Source organism: Argiope bruennichi, chromosome 4, assembly GCF_947563725.1.
Source record: "Argiope bruennichi chromosome 4, qqArgBrue1.1, whole genome shotgun sequence".
In the NCBI taxonomy this organism is placed as follows: domain Eukaryota; kingdom Metazoa; phylum Arthropoda; class Arachnida; order Araneae; family Araneidae; genus Argiope; species Argiope bruennichi.
Window position 1 is genome coordinate 103808223 of NC_079154.1, and position 14290 is coordinate 103822512.

Below are 14290 nucleotides of genomic sequence, written 5' to 3' on the forward strand. Positions count from 1 at the left end.
AAATAAAATTACTTATTATAAAGCTGACATTACTAAATCATAATTCAGAAGGGGTTCATTAACAATTTAGACGTTTTCTACTCTAAGGTTATTTAGATTAAGACGTTTTACTACCCTAAACAGAGCATAGAAATCTAACTAATTACACTTAAAAAAGAATTAAAATTATCCTAATTCTTAAAATTTGTGACTAAAAAGTTATTTATTTAATAATTTGATTAACACTGTTTTTGAATCGCCATGCCTGTCTCCCCTTTCAGCCTACTGGCACTAGGCAGTTGCCTAGTTTACATATTTGGAAATCCGCCCTGTGTATATGATTGGCGATTTACTATGCATGGTCTCTTTCAAATAAATTAAGTTAATAGAATTGTTTTTAATTCAACTTTTTATAAACAAAATTTTCTGAAATATATTTTTTTAACATTATTCTCGAATATTTAAGCATTATTTTTACAAATGTCATTCTCCTTATAAAAGTTATAAATTTTAATACGTGAACTAAGTATTCTCATCCCCTTTCGAAAAGCCGATTCGAAATATTAACTCATCTGTCATTGGCGGTCGCACGGAATCTCATCGACTCCCAGCACAGAAGTATCGATGCGTGCGCTAACTTTCGTGACGTAGACGTCAACATCACTCTTTTCTATCGCGATTGAGTTTGGCGAGAAAAACCAGCCTCGCTCTCTGATTGGCCAAAGAGAAACTTTTTGTTGCGGCAACCTCCATCGGATTGCACCCGTGTTTCCAAACATTATAATACTCGGTAGAAGTCGAGTTTCAACGAAGGTGTGGTGGTGTGAGTTAGTTTGTGGGGAGGAGGTATGATACGTTGCTGAAGTCTGTGAACTCTTCGAGAGCAACACACTAACCAACCTCCTCTCTTTGGTGTGACGTTCACATCGCACTTCAGATATATATTTTTAAAAAAATATTGTGAAACACAAGATGTCCCAACAGCAAGATGTCATCGAACAGAAAGGACCTAATCAAGTAGTGCACATACGCAGTGACTCCGAAACGAAGTTGGATGAGCTCTTCAATGCCGTCATCCACCCGAAGGATTATCAGGTGCCTTTAACTGTGCCTATGAGACTGAGAAACTTGCCTCCGTCATTTTTTCAGCAGCCAGAGAAAGGCTCAAAATCTCCGTCCCATTCTCGAGAATCGAGTTCCGATAATACCACTTACCCCTCGGGTGCTCCTCCGTCCCATCCACAGCAGCAGCTACCTAGTGGATTACAGATTAACCATCCCAGGGCCCATTCGTCCCCTGCATCTTTGCAACAGTCCTATACTAAGAATGTACCAACTCCTCATCAGCACCCCAGACAGAGGAGTTTTGGGGATTTATTGGATGATAACATTCCCCTGCCTCCAGGTTGGGAAATGGCAAAGACTTCTGCTGGCCAAACATATTTCCTGAAGTAAGTCTTTTTTTTAATGCATTTTTGTTACAGACTTGATTTATCATCGACCATTATGTTTGCTGCATGTTAACACTATATTAATGTTATTGTTCTCTACATTAAATTATTTCATATAATATGATAAATTATAATGCAGAAAATGTGTATAGTATTATAAGGAATTGTGAAGTATGAGCAGGCTTGCTGTTCTGTGATAATGAAATAACCCTCATGTTATTTCATAACAAGGCTTAATTTAACAAAACTAACAAATCTTTGGTAATGCACTAATGATATTGTCGTTTTAGTTTGTGGGGAGTATATGTTTATATATAATATTCTAAGGAATTCTGAATTGCTGGCAGACACACGGTTCTGTGATAATGAAATGTTGTACCTCGCAAAACCTCATGCCACATGTTATTTCACAACAAGGCTTAATTTAACGAAACTAACAAATCTTTGATAAGGTCCTAATGAATGAAGCATCTTGTTTTTTTAATTTGTGGGGAGTATATGCTTCTATATAATATTATAAGGGACTATGAATTGTAAGTAGGCATGCTGTTCTGTGAAAATGGAATAACTCTCATTGTTTCACAACAAGGTTCAATTTAACATAACTAACAAATCTGATAATGTCCTAATAAATGAAGTATATAGCTTTTTTAGTTTGTGGGGAGTATATGCTTGCATATAATATTATAAGGAATTGTGAACAGGCATGCTGTTCTGTGATAATAAAATAACCCTCACATTGTTTCATAACAAGACTTAATTTAACAAATCTATGATAATGTGTGAATGTATGAAGTATATATTTTTTTTTGACACTTTGAAATGCTCAGTTCTTATTTCTGCTATGACTTATAGTTACTATTTAAATTCATAGATTTTAGGAAATATCAAAATTGAAGACGTTTGTCAAAAGTTAGTTAATAATCATTGATATTCCTATACTAAAATTCAAGAATATTCTGTGAATTCTACATGCTTTTTTTGTTTTTATGATGAAAGGAAATGTAAACATAAATTGGTGCTGAAAAAATTCCTCTGAAACTCTTTAAACTAATAAACATAACCATTATGTCATCTACTATATGATATGCTCGAGATTTAAATTTAAAATGTATTGCATTATACGAGATACATTCACTGTATAATTTTTTTGTTCATTAACAGTGAAATTAAACCGAAATAAATAGTAATAAAAAAAAATTGGAACTGCATAAAGATTTACCGTAATTGAATAGGTCTTTTTTTTGTATGGCCTTCCTTTTACAGTATAGTTTTAGTCTGCTCTTTGCTATATTCAAGTTTATCTATTAAAAACATTCTGTAACATTTTGTTTTTGGAAGGTTTCCATTAAAATTTTTTTTTGTTTTTGACATTTTTCTGTATATTTGGGAAGAATTGAAAATCTTTGAAATTTTTGGATATTCTCTCCTTTTTTATTAAAAAAAGAAGATCCAGAAGTAATATATCAATTAAATAAGAATTTCTTATAAAAAATATTATATTTTAGCTGGAAAAAAATTTGAATGAGATAACTACTTTCCCATATAATATTAATATATACAACACAATTTAGTCCATGTATGTCTTTGCAAAATATCAATTGTTGATTCTAACAGCAAATAATATCATTTTAAATATTTACACATTGAATTTTGATTCTTCATTGATATTTATAGTAGCGAATTGTAAGCCTTAAAGTTATGGATAAAACTCTATACACTTTTTGCCAGAGTGAGATGAAAGCCTCATAACAGCCCATACATAATGGAAATCTGGGAAACTTTTTTTTCTTTTTGCAAACTTTCAAAACCAAATTTTAAAAAACTTAATTTGTACGTAAGTAGTTTTAAGTAACAAATTTTGGCAAACTGAAATAGCAAAATGCATAATTACAGATCACTTTTTAATATTTAGATTTTCAGTACATTGTGTATATATATAATATAAAAATAAAGGAAATTTAAAAATATTTTTTTATAAAATGAAAAAATATTAAATTTCCTTTACACTATTTATTTAAAGAGGAGCACATAACACATTTTAAAATTAAATAAGGACCACATTTTTAAAAAAGAATTCAGTATTTTTTTATAATTTGAATAAATTTGATTGCATGATCTTTATAGTTAAAGGAAAGTACAAAATTAAATAATTCTTATAAAAAAACATGGAAGACAAACAATTGTCGTCTTTGTCAATTTTATAATCTGGCCAGAAACCTGTCAAGTATTTGAAATCAAATTTAAAATTGAGCTTTCAGTATTATTTATTAAATTAGAAATTAATATTGACATATACCACTTTGAAAAGGTGATAATTTTGAAAAATGTTATTTGACAAAGGTGCTTATTGGAATGTATACTTCAGGATTCTACTTTTTAATAAGAATTTTTAAACATTTTTAGCTCTATTTTTATAAGCAATATCTTTTTTGGGAATTATTTGATAAGTTTCAGTTGATTTTTATTATAATTTTTGTTAATTTTTTTGTCTCAAGTTGTAAAGATTCTTACAAGAAAAAAATTTAACTATTTTCTTCAATTTTATTTATTATTCAGACTAATTACTTGGTAATTAAGGATAAATTAGGAAGGCATCTAACCGTTGAATAATATCTTTCTGTCAAAATATTTTGATTGCACTTTTTAATAATTACTCAATAAACACATAATTATCTATAGAACAGTAATTAAGGTAAAGAAAATTATATGGATCATTTGCAAAATGAATGAATGAAAATAAACAGAAATGAGTATAAAAATGTTTTTAAAAAATTTATATTTACAGTGGATATTTTTTTATTATTTACATATACAATAATGGCTTAATACGCAGTAGATTTCTGTACTTACAGTTGTTGGCTTACATTTTCATGAAAAGTTGGTATTTTTTTTCATATTAATATACTTTCTGTTTTCATTGTTGGTTGAAGTTTTCTTAACAATATTTTGGAATTAACAGCAGCTGATGCTACATTTGTCTATGGATAATTGAGCAAGCATAGTATATTGCTATGTCAGTTTTGAAAATGCATGCATAAAAAGAATTCCTGGTTATTTAATTTATGCATAAGATCAATTTTAATTGGAGATTTGTTATTTTTATTTTATATAGAATATTGTTTATATTAATGTTTTATTTGAATATTTTACTTATTACAATTGAAGGTTATTGCTTATAAGAAATATATATTATGAAGCAACAACATTATATTTTTCACATCATTTGGTAATCTAACTTCTATGCATGAATTTTAAAATACTATATCAAATTTAGATGATTAAATCATTGAGTATTAAGAACTTTTTGAATTATAATAAAAAAGGAATTTTATTTAAAACTAACCACCTTGGATGACTTTTCTAACAAGACTACCATATTAATAACATAAATTTAACTATCAATCAACTTTGATGAACTATATTTGATTACTACAAGAAGCATTATTTAAAATAGCATTTTGCACTTAGTTATCTGATTTGTTAACTATATATGCAATGTGGCAAATAAAGCTTGTAAAATTAATCCAGCTTTTGGGAAAAGAGAACTCTGTCAAAATTAATATTTTACAAATCTTAAAAATGGAGGTGGAGGAGGGGCAGGCAGTCTTTGTATGTCATGAATTTTTGTATGAAATAAAAATTGATAAAATCAATTAAGTGGTTTTGGATGGGTGATTCTGTCAAAAGTTTTTCTCACATAGGAAATGTACAGTTAACTGTTTCTGAAATGTCAGTCAAAAACAGAGGATAGGTGACCATTTATGATATTGCTAGGAATCGTAAGTTTTTGTATGAAATAAGAACTTAAGAACTCAATATTTTTTGTATAACACACAAATTACTTTTAAAATATAAAATACAGCTGCCATGTTATAAACTTCTAATTCTTTTTATTAATGTCCAAGTTAAAATATTGATAATTAATATCTTAAAGTGCTGAATTGTATACAAGATTTATTGATCCTTATTGTTTGAGGCACCCTCATATTTGTTTTAAGATGGATATTTGCTACAAATTTCTTTTTAATTGGTGCATGTAGGAAATATTATATGTAAAGTTCATTATAAAAAATAAGAAAAAATTTTGATATAAAACTAAAGAATCAGTTTTATATGTTGATAATCCATATGGGTTAAAAATAAATGCAAGTGTGTCAAGTGGTCATTTGAAGCATATTATTTTCAAAAGTGTACCTATTTTATATACTTTTGACTTTCCAAGCAAGAAACTATCTAATTTAATTTTGTATTTATAATGTCTAATACAAATTAAAAAATCCACATTTAATTGCAATTCTTATTTTAATATTAGTATAATCCTATCAACTTTTTATTGTTTATTCATAATATTTTAAATAATAATGTAATACAAAATATTCATTATGGAAATTTTTGAAGTATATTTGTAAATTTATACTGTCATATTCATAGAAAGGGAAGAATTCCAGGATTTTGAATTAAAAAAAAATAGATTAAAAATTTATATACACTCTGAATTGGGAAAAGTTTATTTTAAATCATGAGTAATAAAACATTTAACTTAAATTTATTTATTCATTTAATAATAAATTAACTAATACTTTATTCTATTAATTCAAAAGCAAGAATAATAATGGAATTAAAAAGTTTCACATTTTCTTGGGTATATTAATTTTTTTGAATGATTTAATAAAGTTATTAATATTTTATAAATTTACAGTACCAAAATAAAGAGTATTTTGAAAATTAGTATTTTTTCAGTGTTTAAAAACTTAAAGTATGAATATTTATGAAAATCTTAATAAAGGTAATAAAGAAATTGACTAAAAATGATGAAGAATAATTTGCAATAATATTATTTGCAAACATGTGTGTATAAGAATACATTCGTAAATATTCAAAACAAATATATTTTTCTTAGTAATAAATTAAAAAATAGAGAAAAAAAATGACTAATATACTCTGGATTTAGTTAGAAATATAAAAAGGATATAACAATAAAATGATATCATTGTGTGCTCACATTTCTATAATATACATTCTGTTTAAAGATTTGAGTTTTTATAGACTGGCTTGTAAAATGAATCTACAGTTTTCTAATGCATTGCGTTTCGTAAACATACTCGCAGTACATGAGTAGAGTTTCTATTTTGTACTGACGCAAGTGTTCTGTGTGCAAACAATATTCCCTCTTTCATTTTGTATATTTGCACATCTCCGACCTTATTCTCAATAAATCAGATGTGCGTCCTTGATTCGTCCCTGTATGATGTCATTTCTTGCTGAATACACTATGACGTTAGTCACGTTGAATGATAAACATTTGAAATTATTTTTTCGATATATGAATTTAGAAAGATTGCACTTTTTAAAGGCAATTCACAGCAGCCGTCCATGATAAAATCGTTATACGCTGTAACTCAAATACTTCTTTATAAGTCTTTCTTCTCATATAATGCATAAAACATTTCATATAATTTTTTTCCCCATGAAGATTTAATCAATGTTTACAGATGGTTTGTCTATGGTGATTTTTATTTTATATAATTCATAAAATATAATAAAAATAGTGATATTTAAGGCCATGTAGTATTAAATAGATTCATTGCATGGATTCATGTTGAAATGTTAAGGATGTAGCGTTTCAATCAATGCTATTATTATTCATTGATAAGATATTGATATTGTACTTTACACATGTTGGATAAACGTTTGTTTATATATTTTAATATCTATTATCTGTTATTACGAAGTAATAGACTTTGTTAGACAAATATTTTCGTTCCAGTTTGGTAAAATATGAAAAAAATACTTAACCTGTGTTTTTTACTTTTTGCAGTAAACTTTTTACAGAAGAGATTTATTGTTTATTTTTAAAATGATTTAATTTTATATTTTCAAACTTCTGAAAAGCAGGTAGAGGTACAAAGAAATCTTTAAAGAGAAACGCCTGCGTTTAACCTTAGAAATGTCTCGGGTTGGAATACCTATAAAGAGAGAAATAATTGTTTCCAGACGACCTTAGGCTGGTCATGGTCATTGGCTTTAGCTTTTACTCATGGAGCTTCTGGTATGATTATCGAATGAAAAAACATTTGTTCGATTGATTTTAAAACGAAGGTTTTGGGAGCAGGAAGTATGCAAGTGAAAATTTCACTGTTAATCGGTACTTCGATCTGAGTCATTAATTAATCAATTCATCAGATTAAGATCTATTTCCATATTTCAGGGTGGTTTTTGAGGTTGATATAGCAATTAATTTGAGATTAATGTTTGATGTTTGTATTTACAGTGTTAAGAAACTTTGAAAGAATATGCAATTTTAGACGTTTTTAAATTGAAATCTACTCTTTCTTGTAGAAGGTTGAAACTTACATTGCACCCAATCTACAACTACATTTTTTTTTAATGGTGAAAGTATACTTCAATTCTGTAATCATACTAATTTATCCATTTGCGTAAGAAAGTTGCCACCCTTTTATAATTCATGGGCGATTTGTATGTGACAAAGTAATATAGGAGTTGGCGCAACTCTCTTGTCCTTTAATGATTTTTATTCACATTAAATGGGGAAAAGCAGAATCATCTGTTATTATTATTGAACAAACGAAGGCGTCTCGGAGACAAAATCAACTCCGAAATTGTTGGGAAGTTCTCAATTTCCTTCCTTTGGTTTCTAATCATGAACGGTAAATGACTAAAGGTGGATCTAGTAATTGTACAACTATTTTTCAAGAAGACAGGAGTTGCATTCTTTTCTTTTCTTTTCTTTTTTTTTAAACATAATTTTTCCTTTCAAGAAAAATATACTCCGAAGTTTTGTTAACTTTCACGATTTAGGTGGAGATGCAATTTTTTTTTTTTTGAAGAAGGCCTGACAATTTTATATTAATATATATTTTTTTTATATGTATGAATGTTTGTAAGAAAGAATACCTTGCCAGTTTTTGTAAAATTTGGCTGTGAGGGAAAAAAAGTATATAATCTGCATTATTTATAAATTTTTTTAATGCACGCAGTCAATTATTGACCACAGTATAAGGGTGATTCTAAGATTTTGGGACAAATCATTTAAAGATAGTTCTAAAATCTTGTAAAAGTAGTCCAGATGTACTAAAACGTCATTTTTTTTTAAAATAAAAGAACATGGTTTCGATGGTCGACCACCGCAAAGGAAGGCATAGTGAATTATTAGAATCTGATTCACTAAATGCATGCAACATTTTAGTGCAAAACAAATTCACAATGCCACAACAATATAATTGCATACATAATAGCATTATAAGTCACTTACAGCACGACTGATGTGATAGTAAGTAGAATGCAATATAAACAACTCATCTTCGTTGTATTTTAAACAAATGTTTAATGTTCGAGACTGTTGTTATGCATACAATTTTGTGCATATGTTATTGTGACTTTGCAATGCATTAAACCAACGGTGTGTATGTTTTATCTATTGTATTCATTTCTTGGTTGAAATCTACTTTAATGTGCCTCTCCAAAGATGCCAACAATGCTAAGTTTTCAAACTGAAAAATCAAGATGGCTGATAGTTACTGTTTTACAGTATTATTTATCTGGTCAGTCATCTTGGTTGGCAGTTTGGCAGAGATAACAGAGTCCCCTAAACTGGATTTCCACCCCTTTTGTGGTAAACGCGTTCTGGTGTAAAAATGACATGTTTCTACATGCCTAGTCTCACTTTAAGCTTTGTTGCATGATTTTCGAATCACTTTCTCTGTTCAATAATTTTCATGGGGAATAGTTGATTATCACGTATATTGCATGTTCCTGTAAGTAAGAGAGAGAGATAACAATGTTTATTTAAACTGCTAATTAAAGTGAAATTATTTCGGAATTATAATTTTCTTGTCTTTTGTCGAAATTGGTTGAATGAAAATGCCGGGAATTATTTAGATTTCGGATCTGAAAATGTCCATAAGGATTTATGAAAGAATGTTAAAAACGATTCCACAGTTTCAGCGTATTACCTTATCCCGTCATGAGCATTCTTGTATTATTCCCAACTCAAAAATAAGTATATATTTGATTTAAAATTGGGTAAAAAAAGTGATATACTCTTTCGTTTTCATTTTTTTTATATTGCCATTTAATGTTTTAAAACGTTATCTCCCCTTTGAAAAAAAGTTTTTGTAAAAGTGTGTTTTTATGAATTCAAAAATAAAATTGTTCTCCTTTTAATTATTTTTAATATATCAACAAAACATGTGTCCAGGAAAAATCTTAAAGAAATTTCCCTTTGAATTGAAAATTAAATCCCAGTTAGTTGCTACAGTTTATTTTCATCCATAAGAACGGAAACGACACCCAAAATACTTAAACGTGTCCAAATAATTTTAAACTTTTAAAGTAATTTATGTAATATAGATTTTTAAATATTAGACTTATGCAGCAAATAACAGAATTAACACGTAACTTCAGTTTAAGGTATTAAATCTATCAAACAATTTAAGTAAAAGTGTCACATTATTTTAAATCAAAATAGTATTTAAATATGTTAATCAATGTTTAAATAATAATTTTTTTTGTTTAGTTAAAAAAAGTTTAAATAATTTATTTTCAAAATATCTTTCTCAAATATTTCAGGAGAAAAAAAACAAAACTAATTATGCATTTCGATTTGCCTATTCTCTAAATCCAAAATTTATTATTTTGCTGACTGCTTAGAAAGTTAAATCGCGCATAATTTAAATTCAACTTGCAAACAAGATATAAAATGAGTCCTTTAATTGTTACATATTTTTTGTATGCAGTTTTAATGGATTATTAAAAGTACATAATTATCTACTAGTGATAATATTTCTCTGTTATTTTATTCTGTTTTTGTAGTTATATGCATATCGGCTTACAGTTTCTTCTGTGAGGCTTTCTGTATATAATCTTATTCCATTTTCAAAAACCTTTTATATAAACCACTTGTTTTGAGTTTTTCAAATTTTATTAAATCTCGTCTATTTCGTAAAAAAAAAAAAAAAAAAAAAAAAAAAAAAAAAGCCTTGGAAAAAATATAGAAAGACCCATTAAATTTTATTCACATTTGAAGACGTACCTTCAGGAAAATCTTAAGATCAAATATTAAAATAAAATAAAAAAATAATAATGTCATTTATGATGCATTCATCGGGCATTTTCCGTTAAGGTGGACTTCCTTTCTCGAAAGCTATATCGTGAGATTCGTTTATGATGGAACCTTGCGTTCTGTTCAGTCATAGGCTAGATGGCCCTGAGTGATACTCTGGCAAGAACGTTCGAATCTTGACTGTGAGGGAGCGAGTAGTGTGTAAAAACAAGGACAGTTTATTAAATTCAAACCTATCTACTTGTTTCTATTTGTGTGTCTTTCGTTTCCCGTTCAGTAATGGTTCTATTACGGTCCTCCATGAGACTGTTAGAATGTGTCGTTTTTGTATCACGGCCGTAACTAGAGACTGGAGCCTCCAGGAACCGATACTACCCCCCCCCCCCCCCTCGTTATTGAGTTTTCTAAACATAAACACATTTTTTCTTTCTTGTAACCAAAATCTGTTTGAGGAAATATACTCATTAATTATCTTATCAGTTTTAATTTTTTGATTTTGGTCGTTCAATTAGAAGAAAATCCCGATTTAAAGCCTTTATTTCTGAGTAAATAAATCTTATTAAAATACAATCTCGAATACAATTTTGTAAATATGTATTCGTTTTTACACGGATTTATAAACTTGAGGCATTGGAGGAGTACCTCGGTAGTAGTTATTACCCTAGTCTGTATACACTGAAATATTTCAGTATAGAAGCCGAAATATATTATATATTTTTAAAATTTTATGATATGAAAGATCCAAAAGTAAATGTAATTTTCAGTTAAGAAAAAGGAATTTTTATAAAATCGAGATATGTTTGGTAAACAAATTGCAATTAAATTCAGTTTTTATTCACATTTTTAGCATTTTTAAATGAATCTATGTTCACGCAATTTTTTTATATTCTCAGGTATATTCTGGGACAGCTATTATAGTTATCTATTTCATAATACTTTTTGTATGAATTTTCTAATATTATGAACTGAAAAACAACTAAATAAGTGCATGCGAGACTAAATCTAGCGATTAATATAATCTTTACTGTCATTTATATATAATTTCGAGGTTGCATCTGATTTCAGCATTTATTCGACTCTGTATTATTATCGTTGCTAAAAATAATTATAACATTGGAATTTTTTTAAAAAAATGTTTCATTTCGCATATCCTTCTAAAAAGTTAAATTTTGAAAACTGGAACACAAGTTAATAGATAAGTTCGAATGCAAGTTAATAGATAAGTACAAAATGAGAGCTAGAATTCTGTACACAGATTTAACATATATACTGTGGACACTTATAACATTTTGAACAAATTCCAACTCGCGAGTGAGCCGTTCTGTCGGTTTGTACTTTTAGAAACATGTAAATGCTATAACTTAAAAATTCGTTGACTTAAATATGTCGAATTTGGTATGGGAATTTGGCACTACAAGTGTAGTTTTGCCAAATTTTGTTCAGTCAATTGAGAAAAACATACCTAAAACACAAATTCTATTTGCGGATATTATTAAATTCTTAATTCAAGCCAGAGGTGAATAGTTGGCCAATGTCTAGGCCAATTGCGCCATGTCTTGCCAAGTGTTCTCTGTGATAACAGCTTTATAAGAGAATATGCGAGAAAGTTTTATGAAGACCGACTTTTTATAATTATCGATATTTCTGGCAAATATATATGGGTTATGTAAAAATCATAGCTACGGCAGCTATTATTGACACATTTGTAACTTATTAGAAAGTAAAATGCCAAAACTTTGTCACAATTTATTTAATTATTAATTTAATTTTCTTTATTTCGGTGTTTAGAACAAGATATTTCAAATTTTAATGACTTTTGTATGGATAAAAGCGTAACACCATTTTAATCTGAAAGTTTCAATTCTCCGGGTTTTTAAAGGACTTTGTGGTAGCTGAACAAGTTTGCAACTCCATTGTTTTGTATCCTTGTAATCTTTAGTGAATATTTGTATTTTCCGTGTGTCTTTCCTTCAGAATTTATTTTTGAATAACATATATAGCTCAATACATCGCTCTAGTGTAAAATTCATTTAATTTGATTTTTTCAGATACTTTAATAGTGTATAACATGCTTATTTCTCTTGCAGAATTTGAAATTAAAAAAAAAAACAGTATATTTCGAATCTCCATTAATATTACCTTCTTTTTGCGGTCACTTTGCTGCTCTAGGTCTTTTTAGAATGCTTATTAAAGGAAATTATCAAGTTATCGGTACTTTTGTGTACTGCTTAAATTCCTTTTGAAGATTGTGGGTTTTCATTTACCCTTTGGGCATCGGCAATGGCTTCTTAAAAATAACAGATCCATCAATGTCAATCTGATCTCTGAATTTTTCGCTCTCTTCTTCTGGAATTTTTATGGCATGTACTCGTGGATTCATTCGTATTCGAGAGGTTATTACATCTTATCAACTTGCCGCATGAATAGTAATTTATAAAATTGACAGGGCTTTTTTTTTCTTACATGGTCTTTATGTAGTTGCATATTTAACGAGTTTTGTGCGATTTATTTATGTTTAATCTTAAATAAATTTATATGCCTTTTTTTTTTATTAAATTCAGAACAAGAATTCTTTATTTCGGAACCAGAATGTTTTCGACCTTTGATATAAAAATCATATGCAAAATGCATAAAAAACAAATTCAGAACAAGAATGTTTTCGACCATTGGCATAAAAATTATGTACAAAATGCATTTAAAAAATATAAATATTCTTTAAACATAAAACTGCGAAATAGCTTTCCTGAACGAAATTTAACTTTATCAATGTCTTAATCAGTTTGTCATTACGGCAGCTTAAATTGCCAGATGTTTCATGTAATGGTCATTTTTCGTAATTCTATAAATATTGCATATAAGTGAATATGTTATGCAATGCATTACTAGGCAATATGTAGTGAGAAATATCTTTTCGTAATATGAAGTGAAAGATAACGTGATTGATCAGGAGAATTCAATTCTTTGGGCTGTACATCACGTTTTATGAAGAGACCATTGTTTTTAATGACTCATTTATTGCCGATAGTTAGTTACAATGGATTAATTTAATTTTAGAATCCAGTGTGCAAGAAGAACGAACATGAAGTTCCTGAACAGTATTTGATAACATGATTAAATGAGATAAACATGCTAAACTTATTTATCGTTTTGTTCTTTATCGGATCATCATTAATATTTTTTTCATTAAAATTTCTAATTTGCTATCATTAACTGTTAGAAGTATTAATTTAATATAATATTTAATTTTAATATTGCAAATAATCGATTGATGTTGCAATTAAAATTTTATATAATTGAATGTAACTAATTTTTGGTATTAGTTTAAAATAAAGTCAGTATTTAAGATTATTAAGACTATTCGAATTTAATTTCTGATTAATCTAGAGATTTCAGGGCAGTTAACACTCTCATTGCCACTTCTAGAATTTTTCAATAATATTAAAAAAAAATTTTCTCTTTATTTTCCAACATTATTGGAAGCAATGTTTGTTTAATACTTAATAAATTAAATTTTTTTCATTGCTTTAGTTGATATGTTAAGCCTATGTCATTCCAATTTCATAAAAATTACTTAATCATAGAAATTAGCAAAATTTCTTAATGTAGTTCTTCTTTACTTTCGCTAAATATAAAGAATTTCTTTATTCGGTTACTTCATATTATGATTTTCTATATTATATAGAATTTTATATATTGTATCGATTCTAAACTAAAAGCATAGAATCTTTTGTTCTCATTTCGAAAATCGTTTTCTTTTCGTTTCTAAGTAAACAAT

At 27.9% G+C, this 14290-nt stretch overlaps 1 protein-coding gene across 1 annotated transcript in view; it reads left to right on the plus strand.

The window, feature by feature from the left end:
* Nucleotides 1-772: 772 nt before the first annotated feature.
* LOC129965842 (transcriptional coactivator YAP1-like) overlaps nucleotides 773-14290 on the plus strand; it is a 76738-nt gene continuing 63220 nt past the window's right edge. The window contains exon 1 of the mRNA XM_056080060.1: nucleotides 773-1430. Within this exon, the coding sequence (XP_055936035.1) occupies nucleotides 952-1430 (479 nt within the window). The 5' untranslated portion in view covers nucleotides 773-951. The remainder of the gene's footprint in view (nucleotides 1431-14290) is intronic.